General features: G+C 52.1%; 2 protein-coding genes and 1 long non-coding RNA gene across 3 annotated transcripts in view; 2 read left to right on the top strand and 1 right to left on the bottom strand.

Annotated features, from left to right (window-relative positions):
* Positions 1 to 274: 274 nt before the first annotated feature.
* LOC308571416 overlaps positions 275 to 27,438 on the bottom strand; it is a 28,102-nt gene continuing 938 nt past the window's right edge. The window contains exon 2 of the long non-coding RNA XR_014001405.1: positions 275 to 1,479. This is a non-coding gene — a long non-coding RNA (uncharacterized lncRNA). The remainder of the gene's footprint in view (positions 1,480 to 27,438) is intronic.
* LOC308571324 (uncharacterized protein) lies at positions 7,390 to 27,312 on the top strand. The gene is made up of 8 exons (XM_081166966.1): positions 7,390 to 7,478; positions 8,281 to 8,425; positions 9,460 to 9,503; positions 9,623 to 9,690; positions 9,812 to 10,117; positions 25,578 to 25,654; positions 26,798 to 26,977; positions 27,074 to 27,312. Exons 5-8 carry the CDS (start codon positions 9,828 to 9,830, stop codon positions 27,298 to 27,300), a joined length of 774 nt encoding a protein of 257 aa, XP_081023092.1. The 5' UTR covers positions 7,390 to 7,478; positions 8,281 to 8,425; positions 9,460 to 9,503; positions 9,623 to 9,690; positions 9,812 to 9,827; the 3' UTR covers positions 27,301 to 27,312.
* On the top strand, positions 10,159 to 23,180 carry LOC308570612 (uncharacterized protein; the record flags this gene model as incomplete). The annotated part of the gene is made up of 5 exons (XM_081165529.1): positions 10,159 to 10,193; positions 10,514 to 10,668; positions 20,994 to 21,061; positions 22,440 to 22,746; positions 22,850 to 23,180. 5 exons carry the CDS (start codon positions 10,159 to 10,161, stop codon positions 22,996 to 22,998), a joined length of 714 nt encoding a protein of 237 aa, XP_081021655.1. The 3' UTR covers positions 22,999 to 23,180.

The raw sequence follows: 27,438 nt of genomic DNA, 5'->3' as shown, positions 1-27,438 counted from the left end.
ATTGGTCGACTATGCCCAGGAGGAAGGCCTCTGGTTTCTTCGGGAAGGTATATTTAAATACCTTTTTCAGTTCATTATATATCATTATTCTGCTCAGGGGTCACCTGGGGTTGGGAGGACTCCACCTGTCCACGCAAATGTCAATGAGCAGCATCTTAGGCAATGCATTTGGATTATAGGGTGTGTTGCGTTGGACTGGGGCCTTATTCCATTTCTAACCCCTCTAATCAAATCGCCCAACAGAAGTAATTGCTGACCAGAGTTGTATGTTAAAAAACAACAACAAGCACCATTTATTGCATTTTTAAATAAGTGTGAGACAGTTCAGACCCCTGAGTTTTGCAGGCAGATTTTTCACCTTGTTACTTATTTATACAACACATGTTGCTTTAAAAAAAGGGGGGGGGGTTGTATTTAGCTTTGCATTTTTCAACTCCTCAGCCTACATATTTAGTCCTTCATCAGCTCGTGGGGGTGGGGTGGGGATACATTATGGAACTGTAAATCACTGCAAAAACCATCTCTTGTAACTGTCAAACTATATAATGGGAAAAGTCATAACTCTAAGATGTTTCCCAACATCCCTCTGCTGCCTTAAATGAAGATATAATTAACCAGTGAAGTATTTTGAGTCAATTTGCTGTTTAGGAACTTCTCTGTCAAGAGCCCAGTGATTCACTGCTGTATCTTATGCATGTCTTGAAGTTGCCCGTTAAATCATCCCAAAATGAAATGCTTCTCTAGTGTATGTTGTAAGCTAATTGCTATATTAACAAAGCCATTAGTAGGGAATCCAACCAAATTTCAGAGCGATTTCAGTCATAGGCCTTATTAAAGAATAGTGCTTGCTCCCTTGATTGGAAATAAATGATCAGTCACTTTCACTGAATAACTGTTTCCTTACTAATGAAAAGTCAGTAGAATTAGGACCATTTTCCCTGAGTCGAGTCCTACTTCAGAGGGAGGGCAGCTCAGGTAGGGGGTGACATGGTGGGGAAGTAGCAGTCTCCTGACCTCCTGACAGCTGAGTCAGTCAACTGGGAAGTTCATCACGGTGAGGGTTTGCAAAGCATGCCTTCCTATTCGCTTGTTTTTCCCTTTTGTCCTGAGTTCGAGTGTCTTCAAAGTCCACGACACCGTTTTGTAAAGGCTGTTCTCCAACTGGAGCACTCACAGGCCAGCGTTTCCCGATTGTTTACAGTACTACATTTCTTTAGATTAGCCTTGAGGGAGTCTTTAAACCTCTTTCGTTGACCACCAGCATTACATTTTAAAGTTTCTTGGGAAGACAATAATCAGGCATAGCCCAGGTCTATAAGGCTGCTTTCCAGGTGCTTTGAGCAAGTGGTGTGAGGCATCTGGGCATTAGGAATACAAGCCAAGCCTGGCTCTGTGGCCCTCCTAAATTGAGGTTAATCTGTTCCTGGGCAGCTGGCAGAGCCCCTCTTCGCTGGGCATGGAACTGCCACATTCCCCGGCCTCCACAGGAGACTCACAGTCCCTCTCTGCGTCTGTTCCTTTTTGGACACCATCAAACGAGGGCAATGGCAACTGGACTTCTGATCCTAAACTGAATAGTGGTGTGAGGCTTCTGGGTATTACCATTACAAGCCAAGCCCTCGCTCCATGGCTCACCTAAATTTAGGGAATTCTGTTCCTGGGCAGCTGGCAGAGCCCCTCTTCACCACATACCCCTGGCAACGTCGACTGTCCTACTGATCCTAAGCCCAGCCCAGCTTCAGGCCCCTCACCAAGAGCCCCCATTCTACAACCCACCACTCTCAACACTCCCAACTGCCTCCCCACCAACATTCAAACTCCCTTTCCAAGCTTCCTCCAAGCTTCTCTCTCCACCAGAATTCCACTCTCTCTCTTACCCCCTCCCTCCCTGCTTGACATTCCCTTTGGAACTGTAATAGCATCACCTCAATTACCATATTGCAAAAACAGAGGAAGAGGGTACAGATGGGAAATGTCTGGGAATCCCAAAGTCTAAACTCAGAGACCCTGGCTTATGTCTCGCAGGAGGAGTCAGGATCTACCCTGGACCCCAACCTTTCTCTTTTCCCTCCCTGTGTCATATTAAAGATTGTAAGCCCCTTGGGGCAGGAACCTTCTTATCAAGGGTCACACGCAGCAGTGGTGCAAAGATATAATATAAAATAAATCTCAGTGGGATCCTGCCCCATGCAGACTGAAGCCCGCTAGATGCCTTTCCCTTAAAACCAAAGGGTGTGCACAAACCATCCATTTGGGTCTCATGCAGCATGAAAAGGAGCTAAGTCTGCAGAGCTGCACTGCTGAGAGACAGGGACTCAGACCTTAGAAATACAACTGGCAGAGAGGGCTCTGTGTGAGGTCCCTTTCCCTGCTCTCCTGGATGCAGACATGCTTCTTCTGCATGTTCCTGGCGTTGGTTATCATGTAAATATCAGAACTGTTAAAAAAGCTAGGTGCCACCCCCACACTCTGCAAGATGCCGGGGGCATCTGACAGCCTGGTCCTGTCCAGAGGGGCTTCTCCCCCACAGCAGGGCAGCCCTGGAACCCCAGGCATCTCTCCCAGGTTTTCCCATGGTCCACCAACCCCTTTGGGCATGTTCCTGTCTCTATCCCAGGTGAGGCCCTGGCTTGGAAAGAAATCTGAGCCTGCACTTTCCCCCTGACTTCCAATCTGCCCTTCAATACTCCAAATCTTCAAAATCTTACCATTTCTGAATCTCTAGGGTTTAGGGGTGAGCCCTGCAAATGTATAACACACTCTTTTGCCTCCATAGATTTTACTGCTACTGTTGCTATGAATTTATTATTATTATTATTATTATTATTATTATTATTATTATTATTATTACTCCTTTATGTATATGCCACTCATCTCCTCTGGGCCTCGGAGCTCCTCCTACCTTCACAGTTCCTTCTCATGATGGCTGATGGGCACATTTGTCTTGGCAAGTCCTTCACCATCATCTGGCAGACATCCCTCTTGCTGGCCACTATAAGGCTTGCTTGCAAAGCAGCACTTTGTGACATCAGCTGGCAAAGAGGGGCCAGGCTGCTGGGTTGTCAGGCAGTTGAACTAAGAATAATGAAATGAGGGAGGGGGGGAGTCAAAGTGTGCTGGGATGAGGCCCCCGTGGGTCAGGCCAGAGGGTGATGTTGGGGTGTGTGGTTGTGCCTCCCTTTGTTCTTCATCTTGCTCCCCTGCCTTTGCCACTTCCTTTGTATCTGGGATTGGACCTCCTTACTGACAAAGCAGTAGAGGACGCTCACCCACAGGCCCTGCAAGGAGCTGAGCAACAGCTCAAAGAAGAAGTTGAGGTAGCCCATTGCATGTTCATCGGGAACCAGCAAAAGCACCACCTCATGAACCCCCGACAGCGGGATGAGGGTCACAGTTGACTTGGCCAGTTTGAATCTGTAATCGGTAATGCGTCTGTTGCGGCCGGAGTTTGCAGAGCACGATCTCAAGAATGTGCATGAAGATCACAAAGTTGAATAATGCCATCAGTTCTGCATGTACTTGCCAGTGCTGATAGTACATTGTTGTCGAAATCCACCAAAGTGAAATCCCAAGACTATGAAGAGTTCTTCAAAGAGGGAAGGACAAAATAAGAGACCAGGGTTTGATGCAAATGCAGCATGTAGCATTTGGGGATGTTTTTTGGAGCACCACCACCTGGCAGGCACATTAGGATTTTGAAACAGCCTGCCTTGCTGTTACATTTCTTAAATAAAAAATTAAAAAGACAAATTTCTAGTCCCAACGAGAAAATATGGTATATTTGGAGCTGCAGCTGATCATGGGACAAGGCAAAGTGGGCCGTGTTTGCTGCACGGCAAGATTGCAGAGTCCCCTCCCCACAAGAGACAGTCTCTGCCTCTCTCTCTGTACCATCTCTGGGATGCATGGAATCAGATGGTAGGCCTTGGGCTCCTCATCCCAGCTGTCAACTGCCTGGCCATGGTTCTCCAAAGGGGGGCAGGTAGCAGTTGCTCCCAGCCTGGCCTAGATAGACCAAGGATGGAGCCACCCAGGGGCCTTTTTAGGCCATAGCTCAGCGCACGTGGAAGGCCGCAGGGTCAGTCCTCAGCATCTCCAGGTGAGGCTTGGGAATCTCTGATCCCCAGGTGAGCTGCTGCCAGCCAGGCCAGAGGAAGACAGTCTAGAGCTCCTGGTACCTGGGATCTGGCTCCTGAGGCAGCTGTCTATGCAGCCCAGTGGGTGAGGTCTTCTGCCAGGCAAAGGGCCAGGCGCTTTCCTGCATATTCACCTCTGGCGACTGAACACTTCATGGCCGAGCTTCAATCTGTCTCTCTGTGTGCCTGTGTTGGGTTAGCACAGCAGGAGTGCCAATGCTTCTTGCATCCTTAGAATCAAAGAATCAGAGAGCAGGAAGGGACCTTGAGGGTCATCTAGTCTAACCCCCGCACTGCAGGAAGATGCAGCTGTGCCAGATGGGGATCGAACCTGCAAGCTGGGCCTTCTCATCCCCACACCTGAAGCCAAGCAGGGAGTTGAATCAAGGCCCTTCTGGGTGGCCAGAAGATGCTCTGCCACTGAGCCACAGCCCCTCCCAAACAGAAAGACAGGAAGGGGATTTAGACCCGGGATTGCTCCATCTACCTCAGAGTAGAAGACAGCCTCCAGATTAGGACTGGAGACCACCCCTTCCCCCTAGATGTTGCCCCAATTGGTTCTTTTGTTATGTTATGTTATGTTATGTTATGATATGATATGATATGATATATGATATGATATGATATGATATGATATGATATGATATGATATGATATGATATTATATTATATTATATTATATTATATTATATTATATTATATTATATTACAATACACATTGAATTCCCTAAAACGATTCTCATCTTAAGTCTGTGTTATACCTCCTGCAGTCCTGCATCACTTTTGAGCTTTTCCATCATTCCCACTTTCCCTCCCCACTGCACCCCACCCTGTTACTCTGCTTCCCCTCCAGTTCACTCAGAGAAACATTTCTGGGTATTCCCAAGTCTTATTCACCACGCTGTGACTTTGCAGGTGGTGCTGATAAAGATATCCCCGAATGGCAGCTTCATTTCTTTCCCTCAAATGGACCAGGGCTTCTGCCCACCCATTCCTGCTTCCACACAGCTGCAAGACGTCCAGGAATCAGCATCCCAGAAGCTGACCGCTTCTTCTTGCACAGCTTCCCAATCAGCGTCCCTCTCTTTACACACGAGGTGTCCGCTGCAGCCCTTCCCTGGGCACAAAGCAGCAAGCCATCTTAGCTGTGTTGCCAGGGGGTGAGATTCCTTTCCCAGCCAGAAGGGTAAAAGCAGGCAGAAGTTGGGCAAAAAAATAAATAAATATTAATCTTTTTAAGATGCTTGAATGGAGTTGAGGAGAATTCTGGCTGAAGAAAAGCACTGCTGCTCCCTGCAATCATCCTGATAGAACAAGCACTTCAACTTCCTGTTCCTGGTTCCAAGGAAATGGGTGTGAGGAAGCTGCAGGTTCCTCATCCCTGTTCTAAAAAGCAGATGTCTTCCCCCCAAAGATCCTGGGAACTGTAGTTTGTTAGGCGCTCTGGGAACAGCTCCCATTAGCAGAGATCCGTGGAGTCCTAGGAACTCAGTCATGAGGAGGAACCAGGAAAGTGGGATGAGCTCAGATGCCAGGTTTTTGAGTTGGGGAGGGACCCCGTGCCTTGGAAATGGAAAACTGTTGGGTGTTGAGGGTCCCAGGATTGGGCCTTGCCTTCAAGGGGGACGCCTGGGAGATGGGGCTTGGTCCTGCTCAAGCTCAGGAAGGGATTCCCCTCAGATCAGATTGGCTCAGGCATATCTGAGAGGAGCCAGCAGATGTAGCGACAGCTAGATTGGGGACTGGGAGCAGCTGGCAGGACCATAGAACAAACACCGGTCCTAAAGGATCTACGGTGGCTCCCAGTACGTTTGCTAGAACAATTCAAAGTGTGGATTCTGTATACCTGAAGAAGGGATGCCAGCTGCTCCTTAAAAAAACAGAATTTTAAAATCCCATCCTTGACAGAAACTTAAAAGGATAGGGATCAGGCTGCAAAACCTTGTTTTGAGCAAGTCCAGCCATGAAGCTAGCTGCCTCCCCTCCCTTTTCCCCACTTAAGAAAGAATCAGGCATGAACATGGGAACTTTAAAAATAAGCTTTATTTACTTTACAAATCATGCATCGGTTCACATCAATAGTGGCATTAAAAACTGTGCAGGCAAAATAGTGTTATACATTTGCCGGAGACACCCCCCCCCCTCCCCGCAAACCACAGAAATACACAAAAGGTAGAATTTTGATAAATTGGGATATCAATGAAAGTACAGGCTGCACAACTGTGCCAGGCAAGGAATTCCTGGGCTGACTTTTGCAAACCAGGCTGGCCCGTCTAGCAAAGGGCAAATCTGTTAACACACCTGAGCTTGCTGGGCACACGACCCAAGGGGAAGTGGGGATGAGCCCCAAAGGTATGGTGGGTGCACAGTCTATCATTTCAAGGGAAAGGTCTCTAGCAGGCTTTAGCTCACACGGGGCAGAAACGTAGTGAGATTTATTTTGCATTATTTCTCTGCACCATCACTGCGTGTGACCCTTTAAAAAGAGGTTCCTTAAACTCTTTAATTTGAGGCAAGGAGGCAACAGCGAAAGGCTGAGGGTCCAGGGTGGTCCCCTGAGTCCTGCTGAAAGACAGAAGTCAGGATCTGTCAGTTTAGACTTCTGGGTTCCCTGGCATTTCCCATATGTATCCTCTGGGACAACACTGCGCCTCTACCACCACTGGCTATTCCTGGTCTCAGCTCGCGTGTGACGCTACAGTTCCCAGATGGACGCAGAGTACGATTGCGAGCATTAAAACCTCAGGAGCCACCAGCAATTTCATGCTCTGCGAGTTTGCCCAGCAGCATGGTGTGGCGATGCAATAATTGGGGAATCTGCAGACAGTGAGAGCCCATTCACATGAGAGCCCATACTGTATCCTGCTTCCGCCACAGGGCCAGGCCTCCAAGGATGAGGCTCCAGATCCGGCACCCGGGATGAAGAACCGAACAACATCCCGGCGGTTCCCGGCTGACGTCCCTCGCACCTCTTCCCCACTGCCCCTTCTCCATGTGGGCATGGCTCCTTCCTGGCCCTGTTTGGCGCAGAAGCAGCAGCCAAGGTTTCCACCCATCAAAAACACTTATTCTGGAGCCGGGGGAGAATTTGGCTGCTGCTTCTGTTCTAGGCCGGTCGGGACGGAGCCCAGACACCCGAAGGGAGGAGTTCAGGGTGGGGCAGCTTATAAGATCAGGTAGGAGGAAATGCCCCCTTCCCAGGCCCCCCACTGTTCAAACTGTGCTAGCGTGGCTGGGAGCTAGGAGCCTGCTGATGTCTCCGTTTTCTTTGCAGGGAGGGAGCCTTTCCCCAACATATACTTTGTCCTGGACAAATCCCTGGAGAGACGTGACGACCCTCAGGTACTGGGGCAGAGGGAACAAAGGGGTCCTGCCATAGTTTTTGGCCCACCACAGCCCATTCTCATATGATGTCCTGCTTCCTCCACAGGGCCACATCTCCAGGGATGAGGCTCCAGCACCTGCTCCAGGGACGAAGAATGAGAGACCATCGTGGCGGTCCTTGTGGAACTTCTTTTGGGGGGTCATCAAAAAGGGGCAGTAGTTTTTCATCCGCCCCAGACCCTTCTCATCAGATGCTTCCTGCTTTCTCCACAGGACCACGCCTCCAGGGATGAAAAACCCTCGCACCTCTTCTCCACCTCTTCAGGTAGGAGGAAATGCCCCTTCCCAGGCCCCCCACTGTTCAAACTGTGCTAGCGTGGCTGGGAGCTAGGTGCCTGCTGATGTCTCCGTTTTCTTTGCAGGGAGGAAGACCCAGCCCATTCTCATCAGATGCTTCCTGCTTTCTTCACAGGACCATGCCTCCGGAAATAAGAAACACTCAACCCTCTTCCCCACTGCCCCTTCTCCATGTGGGCATGGCTCCTTCCCGGTCCTACTTGGCGTAGAAAGAGGAGCCAAGGTTTCCCCCCATCAAGAACAACTCAAGAGTTATTCCGGAGCCGGGGGAGACTTGGGCTGCTGCCTCTGTGCCAAGCTGGCCGGGACGGAGCCCAGACGCCCGTACGGAGGAGGTCAGGTTGGGGCAGCTGATAAGATCAGGTAGGAGGAAATGTCCCTTCCCAGGTCCCCCCTCCTGCCCCAGACTGGGGCTAGCGTGGCTGAGAGCCAGGCGCCTGATGATGTCTCTGTTTGTTTGCAGGGAGGAGAAGGTTCAGCCTGGGAGCCGCTGCATCATGGGAGGGACTGGAGCCCAGACAAAGGCATCTCACCCCAGAGGTACTGGGACAGAGGGAAGGACAAAGACCCCCATAGGAAGGCAAAGTGTGGAAAGGCTCAGAGTTCAGGTAGGGGGAAATCCCAATTGAGTGCAGGTTGGGGGGAGGAGCAGGCCTGTCTCTCCCCAGCCCCTCGCCCCCTCCTTCAAAGCCAGGGGTCTGGTCATTATGTGCCCAGGCAGGAGCAGCCATGGTTGGCAGCCAGTGGTGACGTGGGCATGGGCAGCCTGGCAGGGGGGCTTGTTTTGTCCCCCTCCTTCCCTGGGTCAGCTGGCCAGACACCCTCGCCAGCGCTCAGGCTGTCCCTACAGAAGGGGGCCCTATGTCTCCACGCAGGAAGGCCCTGCCTCCACTGGCTTGCCTGTCCATGGGCTGCTGCTGGGCTGCTCTGTGCCAAACAGGAGAAGGAAAGAAGGAAGAGTGAGGAAGGGAGGGAGCTGGGAAGGCAGACTGGCGGGGGGGGGGGAGAGAAAATATTGAGGGTGATGTGCCCCAGAAGGAAATCACTGGGGATGGCCCACGGGACCCCTGTCCCCTAGAGAGTACAATATCCTTCTTCCTTCACAGGGACGTGGTTTGGGGATACCACAACCAGCCCAGCAGCAGCCCAGCGGTGCAGGGAAACCCACCAAAATCCGGATTTATGTTGTGACCTTGTGTGGCAGGGGAAGTGTTTCCCAGTGATCTTGCCAGCTGGAGGAGGAAGGTCTGATTTAGAGATCCCTATAGTTTTATGGAGAGGGTTTCTCTGTGGTCCACCTGGCCAGGACAAGGAGTGGGATCCTCTGCCAAGGCTGCGCTGGGGCAGTTTTAGGATGGCATGACTGGGGCGCTCACGCTGGGCACCACGTTGCAGAGGGGGCTAAAACTATGCGGGAGAACAAGAGGGAGGGGTGCCAAATCGTAGGGTGGTACAGGCAGGGCTGTAGCTGGGGGGGGGGTGAGGTGGGCCCCCAACAGGTGAGGGGTGGGGCACAAAATGGGCTCAAAACTATGTCCATAAATGTGTCTAAATATATAGATGATAATAATAAATATTATGATCTATATATCTATCTGGAACTCCTCCAAGCAATCAGAAGAACAGCTTGTTTCTTCCTCAGGCGAGAGGCCCGCCAGAACGAGGGGGGAAAGGCTCCCACTTCAGGTAAGTGGAAATGCCAACTGTGTGCCCCATATTTTAGGAATGCTTCCTTCCTGTGTCCCCCCACCCTCATGCGCCATCTGGGATCCAGGCGCTTGCTGATTACTCCATTTCCTTTGCAGGGAGGGAGCCTTTCCCCAACGTCTACTTTGTGCTGGCGAAATCCCTGGAGGGACGTGGCGAACATCAGGTACTGGGACAGCAGGAAGGGGTCCTTGTGGAACTTCTTTTGGGGGGTCATCAAAAATGGGGCAGTAGTTTTTCAGCCGCCCCAGCCCCTTCTCATCAGATGCTTCCTGCTTCCTCCACAGGACCACGCCTCCAGGGATGAGGCTCCAGCGCCTGCTCCTGGGACGAAGAACAACAGACCATCATGGCGGTTCCCGGCCCTTATCCTCGCCTGCCCCACCCTCCGTCCGTTCCCCGTGCTGGCATGGCTCCTTCCCGGCCCTACTTGGTGCAGAAGTAGCAGCCAAGGTTTCCCCCCATCAAAAGCACCTCCCGAGTTTTTCCAGAGCCGGGGGAGACTTGGGCTGCTGCCTCTGTGCCAAACCGGCCGGGACGGAGCCCAGACGCCCGTACGGAGGAGGACAGGTTGGGGCAGCTTATAAGATCAGGTAGGAAATGCCCCCTTCCCAGATGCCCAACACTCCTGACTATGCTAGCGTGGCTGGGAGCTAGGAGCCTGCTGATGTCTCCGCTGGCTAGGAGCTAGGAGCCTTTCCCCAACATAGACTTTGTTCTGGTCAAATCCCTGGAGAGACGTGACGACCCTCAGGTACTGGGGCAGAGGGAACAAAGGGGTCCTTCCATAGTTTTTGACCCATCAGAGGCCCATTCTCATATGATGTCCTGCTTCCTCCACAGGGCCACACCTCCAGGGATGAGGCTCCAGCGCCAGGATTATTATCAAGAGACTGTCATGGCGGTTCCCGGCCCCTGACCCTTGCCTGCCTCCCCCTCCGTCTGTTCTCCATGCGGGCATGGCTCCTTCCTGGCCCTACTTGACGCAGAAGCAGCAGCCAAGGTTTCCCCCCCATCAAAAGCACCTCCCGAGTTTTTCCAGAGCCGGGGGAGACTTTGACTGCTGCCTCTGTGCCAGGCTGGTCGGGACGGAGCCCAGACGCCCGTACGGAGCAGGTCAGGTTGGGGCAGCTGATAAGATCAGGTAGGAGGAAATGTCCATTCCCAGGTCCCCACCCTCCTGCCCCAGACTGGGGCTAGCGTGGCTGAGAGCCAGGCGCCTGCTGATGTCTCCGTTTGTTTTGCAGCGAGGGAAAGGTTCAGGCTGGGAGCCGCTGCATCCTGGGAGGGACTGGAGCCCAGACAAAGGCCTCTCACCCCAGAGGTACTGGGACAGAGGGAAGGACAAAGACCCCCATAGGTCGGCAAAGTGTGGAAAGGCTCAGAGTTCAAGTAGGGGGAAATGCCAATTGAGTGCTGGAGTGGGGGGGGAGCAGGCCTGTCTCTCCCCAGCCCCTCACCCCCCTCCTTCCAAGCCAGGGGTCTGGCCATTATGTGTCCAGGCAGGAGCAGCGATCGTTGGCAGCCAGTGGTGACGTGGGCATGGGCAGCATGGCAGGGGTGCTTGTTCTGTCCCCCTCCTTCCCTGGGTCAGCTGGCCAGACACCCTCGCCAGTGGGTGTACTTTGTTCTGGCCAAATCCCTGGAGAGACGTGAGGACCCTCAGGTACTGGGGCAGAAGGAAGGAAGGGGTCCTTTTGAAACATGTTTGGGGAGTCGTAGGAACACTGTCCCCTGTGGCTGTTGCCCAAACCACCCTTATAAAAAGAACAGGTAAGAGGAAGGAAAGATTTGCATGGGGCTGGGAGAACACCCTACAAGTTGAGTGTCAACAGAGAATGGAAGAACCTTCCTGCATGAGAGGAGAAAAGAGATGGTCTCGTCCGGAAGTGGATTCCTCCACAGGGCCACGCTTCCAGAGAATGGTCTCCATCGCCACTTCCCAAGCTGACGGACAAGAGCCAAACTCCGTCATCTGTGGCATTCCAGTCTTGCATTTCTGGATTGACTCCCAAAATATATGAACAGGAAAGAGCGATCACATGCACCAGCTCCTTGATTAAGCACTTCTCTCAACATTTGAACTTTGATGTGAGTAAGCAGGTCTCAAGGTGACTTCTGGACTAAGGCTTAATGCTGAAAATTCAGATTAATATTTTCATAGGGCCACACTTCCAGAGAATGGTCTTCGTCGCCACTTCCCAAGCTGATAGACAAGAGCCAAACTCAGTCTTCCGTGACATTTCGGTCTTGCTTTTCTGGATTGTAAAGTCCTTCCATGTCGCTGGAGGAATCTATGCTACTCAGTGCCTTGCATGTTTTCTCGGATGTCCTGGTTGCTGTCTGAATGTGCCCTTCCCTGAAAAAGGAGAGCAGCATGACTGGCACATGTTAAAACTAAACAAAGAAATTAGAGCAACTGGTTGCTTTCAATATGCCAACGATCAAATAATATTTCATAATAAATAGTGTTAAAAAGGAAAAAAGCAAGCTGTTTTCTTTCCTTCTCTGCCTTCTCTGGCTGCTACTGGGAGCTCTGCTTAAGAAGGCTGGAGCCAGCTGGTTTTCATCAGCGCTTTCTTCTTGGAGTCCTTGAAGCCGCAGGTGAAGTCACTCCCCCTTTTACCCCTTCAGGCTGCTGTTCAGCAGGTGAAGCAGATTCCTGCCCCATGACACTATCCCACTCCCCAAGGTGCGCCTCCACCTGCTGGGTGGGTGCCAGCATTTGGGGAGCACAATGGTGGAAGTGATGGACCAACTGGGGGGAGGGGGAGCATCTTCCCAGAAGGATTTTCCATGAAGGCCATGAAATTGGCTGTAGAACCCAAATCTATCATCTTCTTCTTTGGCGATCACTCGTAGCCAAGTAAGATTGTCTTCCACGAACATGGTCTTAAGAGTGAGTCCATAATGGACTGTGGAGGCCAATTCTGGATCCACACTTCCTTCCACAGTGGGGACATAGGTTTCTGGGTGGGAGTTGATCACGGTGAGGGTTTGCCAAGCGTGCCTTCCTCTTAGCTTGTTTCTCCCTTTTGCCCTGAGTTCGAGTGTCTTCAAAGTCCATGACACCGTTGGTAAAGGCTGTTCTCCAAGTGGAGCATTTGCAGGCCAGCATTTCCCCATTGTTTACACAACATTTCTTTTAGATCTGCCTTGAGAGGGTCTTTAAACTTCTTTCGTTGAGCACCAGCATTACATTTCTAACTTGCTTGGGAAGATGATAATCAGGCATAGCCCAGGTCTGTTAAGCTGCTTTCCAGGTGTTTTCAGAGGGTGGTGTGAGGCATCTGGGCATTAGGGAAACAAGCCAAGCCTGGCTCTGTGGCCACCCAAAATTGTGGTTATTCTGTTTCTGGGCAGCTGGCAGAGCCCCTCTTTGCTGGGCATGGGATTGCCACATTCCCCAGCCTCCACGGGAGACTCACAGTCCCTCTCTGCGTCTCTGTTCCTTTTTGGCCACCGTCAAACGACTCTCATACTGATCCTAAGCTGAAGAGCTGCCCAGCCCAGCTAACCTCCCCCCTCCAGAACCCACCGCTCTCAACTGACTCTCAACTGCCTCCCCCACCAACATTCAAACTCCCTTTCCAAGCCTCCTCCAATCGTCTCTCTCCCCCAGAATTCCACTCTCTCTCTTCCCCCCTCCCTCCCTGCTTGACATTCCCTTTGGAATTCTGGTATCATTACCTCAATTACCCTATTACCCACAATATTGTTATAGATTGAGGGGGGGTCCCATTAAACAATAGAAATTAATAAATGGTAGGATTTGGGCTTATTTGGTTCTCTCTTCCCTTACTCCACCCTAGGAGGAATTGCAAGGGGTCTGTGCATCTGGCTGGTAAGGAGAAGATGGTCAGAGTTTGGAGCCCAGCCAGGGCTGGCATTGGGCAGGATCCTGGCATTGTCTGGGGTTGGACTAGATGACCCTTGGGATCCCTCTCAAATCTACCCTGCACAGGGCCATTCCATTAAATGTAAACCTACAGACTCATTTTCCATTTAAAAAAATTCTAGATCATTTCAAAGAGAATTTCTCAAAGTTTTGGGATCTTGCCTCTGTGTGGGATGGGTTTTAACAGGAAGGAGAGTATATGTGAATTGAAATTAATCCCTCCAGATACCCACAGGTGTTGATGAATTGAAGGTAGAGTGAATGTTGGGGGGGCAGTTGAGAGTAGTGAGTTCTAGGAGGCACTTGGTGGGGGATCTGAAGCTGGGCAGTTACTTGGATGTCAAGACGGATGAATGACGCAGTCATTCTCCTGAAAAGGAGGCCAGCTGGAGGAGATACTGGTTTCTGCCATGGCTGCACCTGACCCACCGCAAATAAGGATCCTGTATATTTCTGCATTTTTATGTTCTGTCTGCTGTACACACCCAGAAATCTTTTCTTTAAATTGCTCTGTTAGCACAGGTACTTGCAGGGATAACACAGGTTCACCTGACCTGCTGGAGCTACAGCATGCAGAAGGTATAATAGGGTACAAAATCCAGCTTCCTGCTAATCTTACCTTTTTTTAATTAAAAAAAAAATAAATGGCAAATTTCTGGTCCTCATGGTCTTTGAAAACTTGAAACTGTGTAGATAACGCCTGATAAAGTCTCAGACACTAGACATGTTGCTGAATAAGATTTTGGGGGGTTGTGGGTGGGGCTTTCACATCCTTGGAATGCCCAGACGGAACAAACTTACAATGCATCTGAACAGAATCAGAATGTTCTGCGAAAGGAGGAGTTATGCAGATGGGCTCAGTTTGATCCCCAAGCATCTTTTATTGGCAGTTTTAAAATGGCCTTAAAAGTTTTTGCACAGTCACTGGTATGGCTGCACTTGAAAGAAATTGAGAGATTATTTGGTGTGGAGAGTGCTCAGAGAGCCCTGCCAGGAACAAACTAGATATGACGTTGAATGCAACAAGTAGCTTTATAAAATGCAAGGAGGAGAGGGCTGATTGTTATCAGGATCACAGCAGATTGGAAGGACCTCTCCCCTGTTTCAGTCACAAGGGAAATTCCTCCCTTGAAACTACTATTGACATTGGGATTGGAAAGCCACCAGCGGTGCCCAAGGCAGCTTCCCTCTCATCAAAGGGTTAAGCTGCTCTCACTCACCCACCCACCCAGCTGCTATTTGTGGTTTTGCAAAAATGGCACCTGTTAAATGCAAAGACGTATTCAATGTCACTTCTAGTTTCGGCCTCACTGAAAACATATAAAGACAGTTTGAGTTCTGTGGTTCCAAAAGCAGCAGCAATGGTGTCAAAACTATTAGGAAGGAAGATAATGCAATCATGGTGCCATATGCAAGTACAGTGGTACCTCGCAAGACGAATGCCTTGCAAGACAAAAAGCTCGCTAGACGAAAGGTTTTTCCGTTTTCGATTTGCCTCGCAAGACAAATTTCCCTATGGGCTTGCTTCGCAAGACGAAAACGTCTCGCGACTTTGTTTCCTTTGTCTAAAAACAAAGACATGTTTTGTTTATAAAGTTAATTTATTTTCCCTTCAATTTTTGAACTGCTCTTTACAGTATGTGTGACTTTAAAGAGCAGTTAATAAACTGTTGTTGTACCAAATTTGGCTTTGTTTGGACTTTTTTTGACCATAGGAACGCATTAATTGAATTTCAATGCATTCCTATGGGATTTTGTGATTCGCAAGACGAAAAATTCGCTAGACGACAAAACTTGCGGAACGAATTAATTTCGTCTTGCGGGGCACCACTGTAGAATGATAATCAGAGAAATCCCTTTATCTAGTTGCTGCCATAGATATTTCATACTCCGCCACAAAGTCCAGAACAACATCCATCACCCCATTGTCTTTAAACTGACAAGAGGCTTCAGTTTTCCATTGGGATGACGCACGCCATTTGGGCCCTTTTTGTGGAGCTTGGGATTTTGAGGGGTGGTGAAGGGGGAGAGAGAACTTGCAAAGCACAACAATCCCAGACCCCGGAGCTGAAGGACAAAGTTGTAGCACTGATTACCATTTACAAACTGTCTCACTGATACAAATGCTTTCACCAATAACAATATATGAATAACATAATTTAATAAAGCACGTTAAGACATCATACAGCTTTGCAAACATACAGAGTGATATTGCTTGAACCATATTTTAAAAAATGTACAAAAAAGGTTGTTCTGGGGGGAGGGGAGCGCAGAAGTGAAAAAAGTGAGGCCTTCAGTCGCCTGTCTCATTTCGCTCGGCATGTACAAAGCCAATGTGCAGATGGGAAACCTCTTTTGGATTTTCAAAGTCCAGCAAATCTTAAAAGATGGTGCAGTGCCATTAGCAAGGTCACAGTTGGGCTTGGCCAACAAGAAAAAGAGGAGCAACATGACTGGTCAATCAAATGTGCACTATTGGCCCCTCTAGGCCTCCTATACTTCCTTGTAAGGGAGTAAAAAAGCTTTTTTTCTTCTGGGTCGGTGGATGGAGGCGCCAGAACCAAATCCAGCCCACCGGGAGGTTCCTCATTCCCCCACACCAGAGGCAAGAGATGCAGACAAAGGGGCTGGTAGGGGAAACTGCCTTATTATACTGACCATGGCTCCACGCCTTGTTCGGTGTGTGGTCTACGCCGGCAGGGCTCTGCAGGAATTCAGGCACCAGCATCTCCCAGCCTTCTCCGGATGGAATCTGGGCCCTTCTGTCTCCAAAGGAGATGCTTCACCAAGGAGCCACTTTTTAAAGGAGGACCTAGTTGTTACGTTCCCTGTGAGGTGGTGGCCTAAGGCATGCCTCTCCCCAGTGGCTGAAGTTCCCCCGAAACGTAGGAACCGCCGCCTTCACAATAGAGCTTGTCAGATCAGAGAGGGTGTGTGTGTGTGTGTAGTTGTTATGCGGCTTTCCCCTGAGTCCATTCACACCCTTGACATTATGGCAATACTGCAAATGCTGCTTAGAAGACAGTAGGATAAAACCACAATGTTCTTTTTGTTTTTGTTTCAAGTGGAGGAATCTGACTTAAAAGAATCTTGGGGAAAGTGCTGCTGCCCAAGCCTCCCTTGTGCAAGGAACAGGTAAGAGGAAAGAAAGATGCGAAAAGAAAAATTTCTAGTCTCAACGGGAAAATATGGTATATTTAGAGCTGCAGCTGATCATGGGACAAGGCAAAGTGTGCCGTGTTTGCTGCACGGCAAGATTGCAGAGTCCCCTCCCCACAAGAGACAGTCTCTGCCTCTCTCTCTGTGCCATCTCTGGGATGCATGGAATCAGATGGTGGGCCTTGGGTTCCTCATCCCAGCTGTCAACTGCCTGGCCATGGTTCTCCAAAGGGGGGCAGGTAGCAGTTGCTCCCAGGCTGGCCTAGATAGACCAAGGATGGACCCACCCAGGGGCCTTTTTAGGCCATAGCTCAGTGCCTGTGGAAGGCCACAGGGTCAGTCCTCAGCATCTCCAGGTGAGGCTTGGGAATCTCTGATCCCCAGGTGAGCTGCTGCCAGCCAGGCCAGAGAAAGGCAGTCTGGAGCTCCCGGGACCCGGGATCTGGCTCCTGAGGCAGCTGTCTATGCAGCCCAGTGGGTGAGGTCTTCTGCCAGGCAAAGGGCCAGGCGCTTTCCTGCATATTCACCTCTGGCGACTGAAGACTCCGTGGCCGAGCTTCAATCTGTCTCTCTGTGTGCCTGTGTTGGGTTCGCACAGCAGGAGTGCCAATGCTTCTTGCATCCTTAGAAGCAAAGAATCAGAGAGCAGGAAGGGACCTTGAGGGTCATCTAGTCCAACCCCTTGGCATGCATGAAGATGCAGCTGTGCCAGATGGGGATCGAACCTGCAAGCTGGGCCTTCTCATCCCCACACCTGAAGCCAAGCAGGGAGTTGAGTCAAGGCCCTTCTGGGTGCCCGGAAGATGCTTTGCCACTGAGCCACAGCCCCTCCCAAACAGAAACACAGGAAGGGGATTTAGACCCGGGATTGCTCCATCTACCTCAGAGTAGAAGACAGCCTCCAGATTAGGATTGGAGACCACCCTTTCCCCCTAGATGTTGCCCCAATTAGGTCTTTTGTTATATTGTATTATATTATATTATATTATATTATATTATATTATATTATATTATATTATATTATATTATATTATATTATATTATATTATATTATATTATATTATATTATATTATATTATATTATATTATATTATATTATATTATATTATATTATTATATTATTACAATACACATTGAATTCCCTAAAACGATTCACATCTTAAGTCTGCGTTATACCTCCTGCAGTCCTGCATCACTTTTGAGCTTTTCCATCATTCCCACTTTCCCTCCCCACTGCACCCCACCCTGTTACTCTGCTTCCCCTCCAGTTTACTCTGAGTAACATTTCAGGGTATTCCCAAGTCTTATTCACCACGCTGTGACTTTGCAGGTGGTGCTGATAAAGATATCCCCGAATGGCAACTTCATTTCTTTGCCCACCCATTCCTGCTTCCACACAGCTGCAAGACGTCCAGGAATCAGCATCCCAGAAGCTGACCGCTTCTTCTTGCACGGCTTCCCAATTAGCATCCCTCTCTTTACACACGAGGTGTCCGCTGCAGCCCTTCCCTGGGCACAAAGCAGCAAGCCATTTTATCTGTGTTGCCAGGGGGTGAGATTCCTTTCCCAGCCAGAAGGGTAAAACAGGCGCAAGTTGGGCAAATAAATAAATAAATATTAATCTTTTTAAGATGCTTGAATGGAGTTGAGGAGAATTCTGGCTGAAGAAAAGCACTGCTGCTCCCTGCAATCATCCTGATAGAACAAGCACTTCAACTTCCTGTTCCTGGTTCCAAGGAAATGGGTGTGAGGAAGCTGCCGGTTCCTCATCCCTGTTCTAAAAAGCAGATATCTCCCTCCCCCCCCCCCATGATCCTGGGAACTGTAGTTTGTTAGGGGCTCTGGGAACAGCTCCCATTAGCAGAGATCCGTGGAGTCCTAGGAACTCAGTCATGAGGAGGAACCAGGAAAGTGGGATGAGCTCAGATGCCAGGTTCTTGAGTTGGGGAGGGACCCCGTCAGTGGTGTAGCGTGGGGGGTGCCAGGGGTGCCGGCCGCACCGGGCGCAACATTTGGGGGGGCGCGAGTCCAGAGGGAAGGGACAAGCAATCGAGGCTTGGTTGGGGTGGGGGTCGTCGTCTCCGCCACTGCTTCTGTTTCCCACGCGCCGCGCTGAGGCAAGCTGGGCGCGGCCAGCCATGCAAGCGCGGCGCCTGGCCAAGCGCTCCAGCCTGGGGAGCCGGCGCCTTAGCGCCTCGCCGTCAGCCGCGCAGCCGTTGCCCGAGCTCGACAACTCGTGGAGGCCGCCCTGGCGGGAGGGCTCGGCGGCCGCCCTGGAGGAGGAGGACGAAGAGGAAGACGTGGTAGTCGACGTGGAGGAGGACGACGACGCCGACGAGGCGGAGGTGGGCGGCGGAGGAGCGGGAGGCAGCGGTAGCCCGCCGCCACCGGCGGAGCACGCCAGGCCGGGCAAGGGCCACGTGGCCGCCCGGGGGAGCCTCAAGGTGCGTCGGCATCGCTGGGCGGGAAAAGCGCCGTCGAAGCCGCCGCCTGCCTGGGCTGGTGGGGTCGTCGTTCGTTGCTCTAGTCTCCAGGCTGCGTTCCGGAGGGGCTTCGTAGGGCGACCTCTTGGAAGTTTCGCGGGAGGCGGGCCTCGCTTGCGCCCCCACACCGGGCACAACATCTGGGGGGGGCGCTCCACGGGTTAGGGGGTGCAAAATCCACAGGTTAGGGGGCGCAAATTACTTGCCTTGCCCCGGGTGCTGACAACCCACGCTACGCCACTGGACCCCGTGCCTTGGAAATGGAAAACCGTTGGGTGCTGAGGGTCCCAGGATTGGGCCTTGCCTTCAAGGGGGACGCCTGGGAGATGGGGCTTGGTCCTGCTCAAGCTCAGAAAGGGATTCCCCTCAGATCAGATTGGCTCAGGCATATCTGAGAGGAGCCAGCAGATGTAGCGACAGCTAGATTGGGGACTGGGAGCAGCTGGCAGGACCATAGAACAAACACTGGTCCTAAAGGATCTACGGTGGCTCCCAGTACGTTTGCAAGCACCATTCACAGTGTGGGTCCTGTATACCTAAAGAAGGGTTGCCTCCTAGTTCTTTAAAAACAGAGTTTTAAAATTCCATCCTTGACAGCAAACTTAAAAGGATAGGAATCAGGCTGCAAAACCTTGTTTTGAGCAAGTCCAGCCATGAAGCTAGCTGCCTCCCCTCCCTTTTCCCCACTTAAGAAAGAATCAGGCATGAACATGGGAACTTTAAAAATAAGCTTTATTTACTTTACAAATCATGCATCGGTTCACATCAATAGTGGCATTAAAAACTGTGCAGGCAAAATAGTGTTATACATTTGGCGGAGACACCCCCCCCCTCCCCGCAAACCACAGAAATACACAAAAGGTAGATTTTTGATTAATTGGGATATCAATGAAAGCACAGGCTGCACAACTGTGCCAGGCAAGGAATTCCTGGGCTGACTTTTGCAAACCAGGCTGGCCCGTCTAGCAAAGGGCAAATCTGTTAGCACACCTGAGCTTGCTGGGCACACGACCCAAGGGGAAGTGGGGATGAGCCCCAAAGGTATGGTGGGTGCACAGTCTATCATTTCAAGGGAAAGGTCTCTAGCAGGCTTTAGCTTGCACAGGGCAGAAACGTAGTGAGATTTATTTTGCATTATTTCTCTGCACCATCACTGCGTGTGACCCTTTAAAAATAGGTTCCTTAAACTCTTTAATTTTAGGCAAGGAGGCAACAGCGAAAGGCTGAGGGTCCAGGGTGGTCCCCTGAGTCCTGCTGAAAGAACTAATCTGTCAGTTTAGACTTCTGGGTTCCCTGGCATTTCCCATATGTATCCTCCACCACCACTGGCTATTCCTGGTCTCAGTTCGCGTGTGACGCTACAGTTCCCAGATGGACGCAGAGTACAACTGCGAGCATTAAAACCTCAGGAGCCACCAGCAATTTCATGTTCTGCGAGTTTGCCCAGCAGCATGGTGTGGCGATGCAATAATTGGGGAATCTGCAGACAGTGAGAGCCCATTCACATGAGAGCCCATACTGTATCCTGCTTCCTCCACAGGTCCAGGGATGAGGCTCCAGATCCGGCACCCGGGATGAAGAACCGAACAACATCCCGGCGGTTCCCGGCTGACGTCCCTCGCACCTCTTCCCCACTGCCCCTTCTCCATGTGGGCATGGCTCCTTCCCGGCCCTGTTTGGCGCAGAAGCAGCAGCCAAGGTTTCCACCCATCAAAAACACTTATTCTGGAGCCGGGGGAGAATTTGGCTGCTGCTTCTGTGCTAGGCCGATTTGGACGGAGCCCAGACACCCGAAGGGAGCAGGTCAGGTTGGGGCAGCTTATAAGATCAGGTAGGAGGAAATGCCCCCTTCCCAGGCCCCCCACTGTTCAAGTTGTACTAGCGTGGCTGGGAGCCATGCGCTTGCTGATGTCTCCATTTTCTTTGCAGGGAGGGAGCCTTTCCCCAACATATACTTTGTTCTGGTCAAATCCCTGGAGAGATGTGACGACCCTCAGGTACTGGGGCAGAGGGAACAAAGGGGTCCTGCCATAGTTTTTGGCCCACCACAGCCCATTCTCATATGATGTCCTGCTTCCTCCACAGGGCCACATCTCCAGGGATGAGGCTCCAGCACCTGCTCCAGGGACGAAGAATGAGAGACCATCGTGGCGGTCCTTGTGGAACTTCTTTTGGGGGGTCATCAAAAAGGGGCAGTAGTTTTTCATCCGCCCCAGCCCCTTCTCATCAGATGCTTCCTGCTTTCTCCACAGGACCACGCCTCCAGGGATGAAAAACCCTCGCACCTCTTCTCCACTGCCCCTTCTCCATGTGGGCATGGCTCCTTCCCGGTCCTACTTGGCGTAGAAAGAGGAGCCAAGGTTTCCCCCCATCAAGAACAACTCAAGAGTTATTCCGGAGCCGGGGGAGACTTGGGCTGCTGCCTCTGTGCCAGGCCGGCCGGGACGGAGCCCAGACACCCGTACGGAGGAGGTCAGGTTGGGGCAGCTTATATTTTTTATATATATAAAAAAAATTTATTGGTTTTACAGTTTTTTATGAACAATACAAACAAATAAAAAGACAAACAAACATGTATACTTTCATATCCTTTTTTTCATAACCCTCGCTTCTCGGACTCATAACCCTCGCTTCTCGGACTCCCCCAAACCTCCCCTTTCTGAATCCCTAACTTCAAAATTATTTCAGCAAATGCCCCCTTTCCCAGGACACCCCCCCCCCGCCTGCCTCAGAGTGGGGCTAGCGTGGCTGGGAGCCAGGCGCCTGCTGATGTCTCCGTTTGTTTTGCAGTGAGGAGAAGGTTCAGCCTGGGAGCCGCTGCATCCCGGGAGGGACTGGAGCCCAGACAAAGGCCTCTCACCCCAGAGGTACTGGGACAGGGGGAAGGACAAAGACCCCCATAGGGAGGCAAAGTGTGGAAAGGCTCAGAGTTCAGGTAGGGGGAAATGCCAATTGAGTGCTAGGGGGGGAGGAGCAGGCCTGTCTCTCCCCAGCCCCTCGCCCCCTCCTTCCAAGCTAGGGGTCTGGTCATTATGTGCCCAGGCAGGAGCAGCGATTGTTGGCAGCCATTGGTGACGTGGGCATGGGCAGCCTGGCAGGGGTGCTTGTTCTGTCCCCCTCCCTCCCTGGGTCAGCTGGCCAGACACCCTCACCAGCACTCAGGCTGTCCCTACAGAAGTTTGGGGGCTGCTCCGCCCGGGGGCCCTATGTCTCCACCGCAGGAGGGCTCTGCCTCCACTGGCTTGCCTGCCCATGGGCTGCTGCCGGGCTGCTCTGTGCCAAACAAGGGAGGGAGCTGGGAAGGCAGACGGGGGGGGGCAATATTGAGGTATGCCCCAGCCCATTCTCATCAGATGCTTCCTGCTTTTTCCACAGGACCACGCCTCAAGGGAAGAGGCTCCACCGCCTGCTCCCGGGACGAAGAATAACAGACCATCGCAGTGGTTCCCGGCCCCTGATCCTCGCCTGCCTCACCCTCCATCTGTTCCCCGTGCGGGCATGGCTCCTTCCCGGCCCTACTTGGCGCAGAAAGAGGAGCCAAGGTTTCCCCCCATCAAGAACAACTCAAGAGTTATTCCGGAGCCGGGGGAGACTTGGGCTGCTTCCTCTGTGCCAAGCCGGCCGGGACGGATCCCAGATGCCCGTACGGAGGAGTACAGGTTGGGGCAGCTGATAAGATCAGGTAGGAGGAAATGCCGCCTTCCCAGGTCCCCCCCTCCTGCCCCAGACTGGGGCTAGCGTGGCTGGGAGCCAGGCGCCTGCTGATGTCTCTGTTTCCTTTGCAGCGAGGAGAAGGTTCAGCCTGGGAGCCGCTGCATCCCGGGAGGGACTGGAGCCCAGACAAAGGCCTCTCACCCCAGAGGTACTGGGACAGGGGGAAGGACAAAGACCCCAATACGGAGGCAAAGTGTGGAAAGGCTCAGAGTTCAGGTAGGGGGAAATGCCAATTGAGTGCTGGTGGGGGGGGAGCAGGCCTGTCTCTCCCCAGCCCCTCGCCCCCTCCTTCCAAGCCAGGGGTCTGTCCATTATGTGCCCAGGCAGGAGCAGCGTTCGTTGGCAGCCATTGGTGACGTGGGCATGGGCAGTCTGCCAGGGGTGCTTGTTCTGTCCCCCTCCCTCCCTGGGTCAGCTGGCCAGACACCCTTGCCAGCACTCAGGCTGTCCCTACACAAGTTTGGGGGCTGCTCCGCCCGGGGGCCCTATGTCTCCACCGCAGGAAGGCCCTGCCTCCACTGGCTTGCCTGCCCATGGGCTGCTGCCTGTTCGCTCTGTGCCAAACAGGAGAAGGAGGGATGTGGAAGAGTGAGGAAGGGAGGGAGCTGGGAAGGCAGAAAGGGGGGGGCAATATTGAGGTATGTTGTGACCTTGTGTGGCAGGCGAAGTGATTCCCAGTGCTCTTGCTAGCTGGAGGAGGAAGGTCTGATTTAGAGATCCCTATAGTTTTATGGAGAGGGTTTCTCTGTGGTCCACCTGGCCAGGACAAGGAGTGGGATCCTCTGCCAAGGCTGCGCTGGGGCAGTTTTAGGATGGCATGAGTGGGGCGCTCACGCTGGGCACCACGCTGCAGAGGGGGCTAAAACTATGCGGAAGAACAAGAGGGAGGGGTGCCAAATCGTAGGGTGGTACAGGCAGGGCCGTAGCTAGGGGGTGGTGAGGTGGGCCCCCAACAGGTGAGGGGTGGGGCACAAAATCGGCTCAAAAATATGTCCATAAATATGTCTAAATATATAGAGGGTAATAATAAATATTATCATCTATATATCTATCTGGAACTCCTCCAAGCATTCAGAATAACAGCTTGTTTCTTCCTCAGGCGAGAGGCCGCCAGAACGAGGGGGGAAAGGCTCCCACTTCAGGTAAGTGGAAATACCTACTGAGTGCCCCATATTGTAGGAATGCATCCTTCCCGTGTCCCCCACCCTCATGCGCCAGACTGGTGCTATCATCTGGGATCCAGGCACTTGCTGGTTCCTCCGGTTTCTCTGCTGGGAGGATGCCTTTCTCTGCAGGGAGGGAGCCTTTCCCCAACGTTTACATCGTACTGGCGAAATCCCTGGAGGGACGTGGCGAACATCAGGGGACAGCAGGAAGGGGTCCTTGTGGAACTTCTTTTGGGGGTTCATCAAAAATGGGGCAGTAGTTTTTCATCCGCCCCAGCCCCTTCTCATCAGATGCTTCCTGCTTCCTCCACAGGACCACGCCTCAAGGGATGAAAAACCCTCGCACCTCTTCCCCACTGCCCCTTCTCCATGTGGGCATGGCTCCTTCCCGGTCCTACTTGGCGCAGAAAGAGGAGCCAAGGTTTCCCCCCATCAAGAACAACTCAAGAGTTATTCCGGAGCCGGGGGAGACTTGGGCTGCTGCCTCTGTGCCAAGCCGGCCGGGACGGAGCCCAGACGCCCGTACGGAGGAGTACAGGTTGGGGCAGCTGATAAGATCAGGTAGGAGGAAATGCCGCCTTCCCAGGTCCCCCCCTCCTGCCCCAGACTGGGGCTAGCGTGGCTGGGAGCCAGGCGCCTGCTGATGTCTCTGTTTCCTTTGCAGCGAGGAGAAGGTTCAGCCTGGGAGCCGCTGCATCCCGGGAGGGACTGGAGCCCAGACAAAGGCCTCTCACCCCAGAGGTACTGGGACAGGGGGAAGGACAAAGACCCCAATACGGAGGCAAAGTGTGGAAAGGCTCAGAGTTCAGGTAGGGGGAAATGCCAATTGAGTACAGGTTGGGGGGAGGAGCAGGCCTGTCTCTCCCCAGCCCCTCACCCCCCTCCTTCCAAGTCAGGGGTCACGCCATTATGTGCCCAGGCAGGAGCAGCGTTCGTTGGCAGCCATTGGTGACGTGGGCATGGGCAGCCTGGCAGGGGTGCTTGTTCTGTCCCCCTCCTTCCCTAGGTCAGCTGGCCAGACACCCTTGCCAGCACTCAGGCTGTCCCTACAGAAGTTGGGGGGCTGCTCCCCCCGGGGGCCCTATGTCTCCACCGCAGGAAGGCCCTGCCTCCACTGGCTTGCCTGCCCATGGGCTGCTGCTGAGGTGCTCTGTTCTACGCAGGAGAAGGAGGGATGTGGAAGAGTGAGGAAGGGAGGGAGCTGGGAAGGCAGACAGGAGGGGGAGTGAGAGAAAATATTGAGTGGGGTGTGGCCCAGAAGAACATTATTGGGGATGGCCCATGGGACCCCTGTCCTCTAGAGTGGATGCCTATGCTGGATATCTTAAAGAATACAATGTCCTTCTTCCTTCCCACATCTCAGACATCTTTGACGCAGAAGCACCAGCCAAAGTTTCCTCCCATTAAAACAGCATCTCAACTGATTTCAGAGAGCGAGGAGACTTTGGCTGCTGTGCCTGAGCTAGGCTTGCTGGGATGGAACTGAGACACCCATACGGAGGCCAAGTGGGGAGAGCTTGTACGATCAGGTAGGAGGAAATGCCCCATCCCAGGTCCCCCACCCTCCTGCCCCAGAGTGGGGCTAGCGTGGCTGGGAGCCAGGCGCCTGCTGATGTCTCAGTTTCCTTTGCAGCGAAGGAAAAGTTCAGTCGGGGAGCCGCTGCATCCCGGGAAGGACTGGAGCCCAGAAAAAGGCCTCTTGTCTCAGGGGTAATGGGAGAGGGGGAAGGAGGGCAGCCTTAGGAAACACAGCGCCATGCCTCCAGGGATGAGGCTCCAGCTCCCAGGATGAATCATAGAATCATAGAATCATAGAGTTGGAAGAGACCACAAGGGCCATCGAGTCCAACCCCCTGCCAGAGGACATCCCTGTGATCCCTGGCTGCCAACCCTCGCACCTCTTCCCCACTGCCCCTTCTCCGTATGGGCATGGCTCCATCCCGGCCCTATTTGGCACAGAAGCAGCAGCCATAGTTTCCCCTAATTAAGACAGCAACTCCAGCTATTTCAGAGAGGGAGGAGACTTTGGCTGCTGCTTCTGGGCTAGGCCAGCCGGGACGGAGCCCAGACGCCCAAACGGAGGCCGAATTTGGAGAGCTCATAAGATCAGGTAGGAGGAAATGCCCCTTCCCAGGTCCCTCCCCCCCACCCCGCCTCCTGCCCCAGACTGGTGCTAGTGTGACTGGGAGCTAGGCACCTGCTGGTGTCTCAGTTTTCTTTGCAGTGAGGGAGCCTTTTCCCAACATTTACCTTGTCCTGGCCAAGTCCCTGAAGAGACGTGACGACCCTCAGGTACTGGGAGGGAGGGAAGGAAGGAAGGGGTCCTCTGAAACAGGTTTGTGGAGTTGTAGGAACACTGTCCCCTTTGGCTGTTGCCAAAGCCACCCTTATAAAAAGAACTGGTAAGAGGAAGGAAAGAGTTGCACGGGGCTGGGAGAACACCCTACAAGTTGAGCGTACGTGTTCATGCTGTGGATGCGTTTCTGAAAAAGGCTTATGCTAAGAAGACAGGTTTGGGAACTGGAGGCCCTCTTACAGGTATTTCTCAACTACCGCCCCCTTTGTCCTTAACCGCTGTCCTTTTTCTCCTGCTTTTCAGACAAACACCCAGGTGGCCACGCTGCAAGTTCCGCACCTTCCAGACCAAGTCTTAGTCCCAGAACCATTTTCATTTGTTGGTTTGAAATATTTTTCATTAAAGATTTTCTTAGTTTACGAAAGTACGTGAATTATCTCTTTTTTCAAGTTGAGTTTGGTCTGTGATAGCCCATTCACAAGTTCAGGGATTCTTCGCTCGAAGCAGCCCTTAGCCTAGAGTTCTGCCATGCTTCAAGGATACCTGCTTTCTTCCAGGATCTCCTTTCTCCACCGCTGTGGCTCCTGCAGAAGCACTCTGTGTAAAAAGAACAGATAAGAGGAAGGAAAAATTTGCATGGAGCTGGGAGAACACCCTACAAGTTGAGTGTCAACAGAGAATGGGAGAAGAACCTTCTTGCATGAGAGCAGAAAGGAGATGCTCTCGTCCAGAAGTGGGTGGGCCAAGTTTTCTTGGGGAACAATGTCAGGGCAGGAGCAATGGGCATCCATTCCCCACCTCTGCCAGGAGGACACCAAGTCCTTCCTTCACAGGGCCATGCTTCAAGAGAATGGTCTCCGTCGCCACTTCCCAAGCTGATGGACACAGAGTGAAACTTCTCTTCCGTGGCATTCCAGTTTTGACTTTCTGGATTGTATTGTCCTTCCAAGTTGCTGGAGGAATCCATGCTACTCAGTGCCTTGCATGTCTTCTGGGATGCCACGCATGCTGTCTGAATATGCCAGTCCCTGACAAGAGGAGAAGGGCATCACTGGCTTAGGTTAAAGCTCAATGAAGAAATTGTAGGAACTGGTTGCCTGTGATGTGCCAATGATTAAATAATATAATGTGATAAAGATTGTTAAAAAGTAAAACTAACAAGCAGTTTTCTTTCCTTCTCTGCCTTCTCTGCCTTCTG

The sequence above is a fragment of the Podarcis bocagei genome, assembly GCF_964188305.1.
Source record: "Podarcis bocagei genome assembly, chromosome: 13".
Lineage (NCBI taxonomy): Eukaryota > Metazoa > Chordata > Lepidosauria > Squamata > Lacertidae > Podarcis > Podarcis bocagei.
Note: the sequence above shows the minus strand (reverse complement) of the source record. Positions and strands in the feature narration are given on the sequence as shown.

What these genes read in the sequence shown, in the direction of transcription:
- LOC308571324 (XM_081166966.1), top strand. Translation starts at nt 9,828, where the DNA reads ATGAGGCTCCAGCGCCTGCTCCTGGGACGAAGAACAACAGACCATCAT. An exon ending in GGGGCAGCTTATAAGATCAG is followed by an intron (nt 10,118 to 25,577) that starts GTAGGAAATGCC and finishes TTTCCTTTGCAG; the next exon opens with CGAAGGAAAAGTTCAGTCGG. An exon ending in ATGCTCTCGTCCAGAAGTGG is followed by an intron (nt 26,978 to 27,073) that starts GTGGGCCAAGTT and finishes CTTCCTTCACAG; the next exon opens with GGCCATGCTTCAAGAGAATG.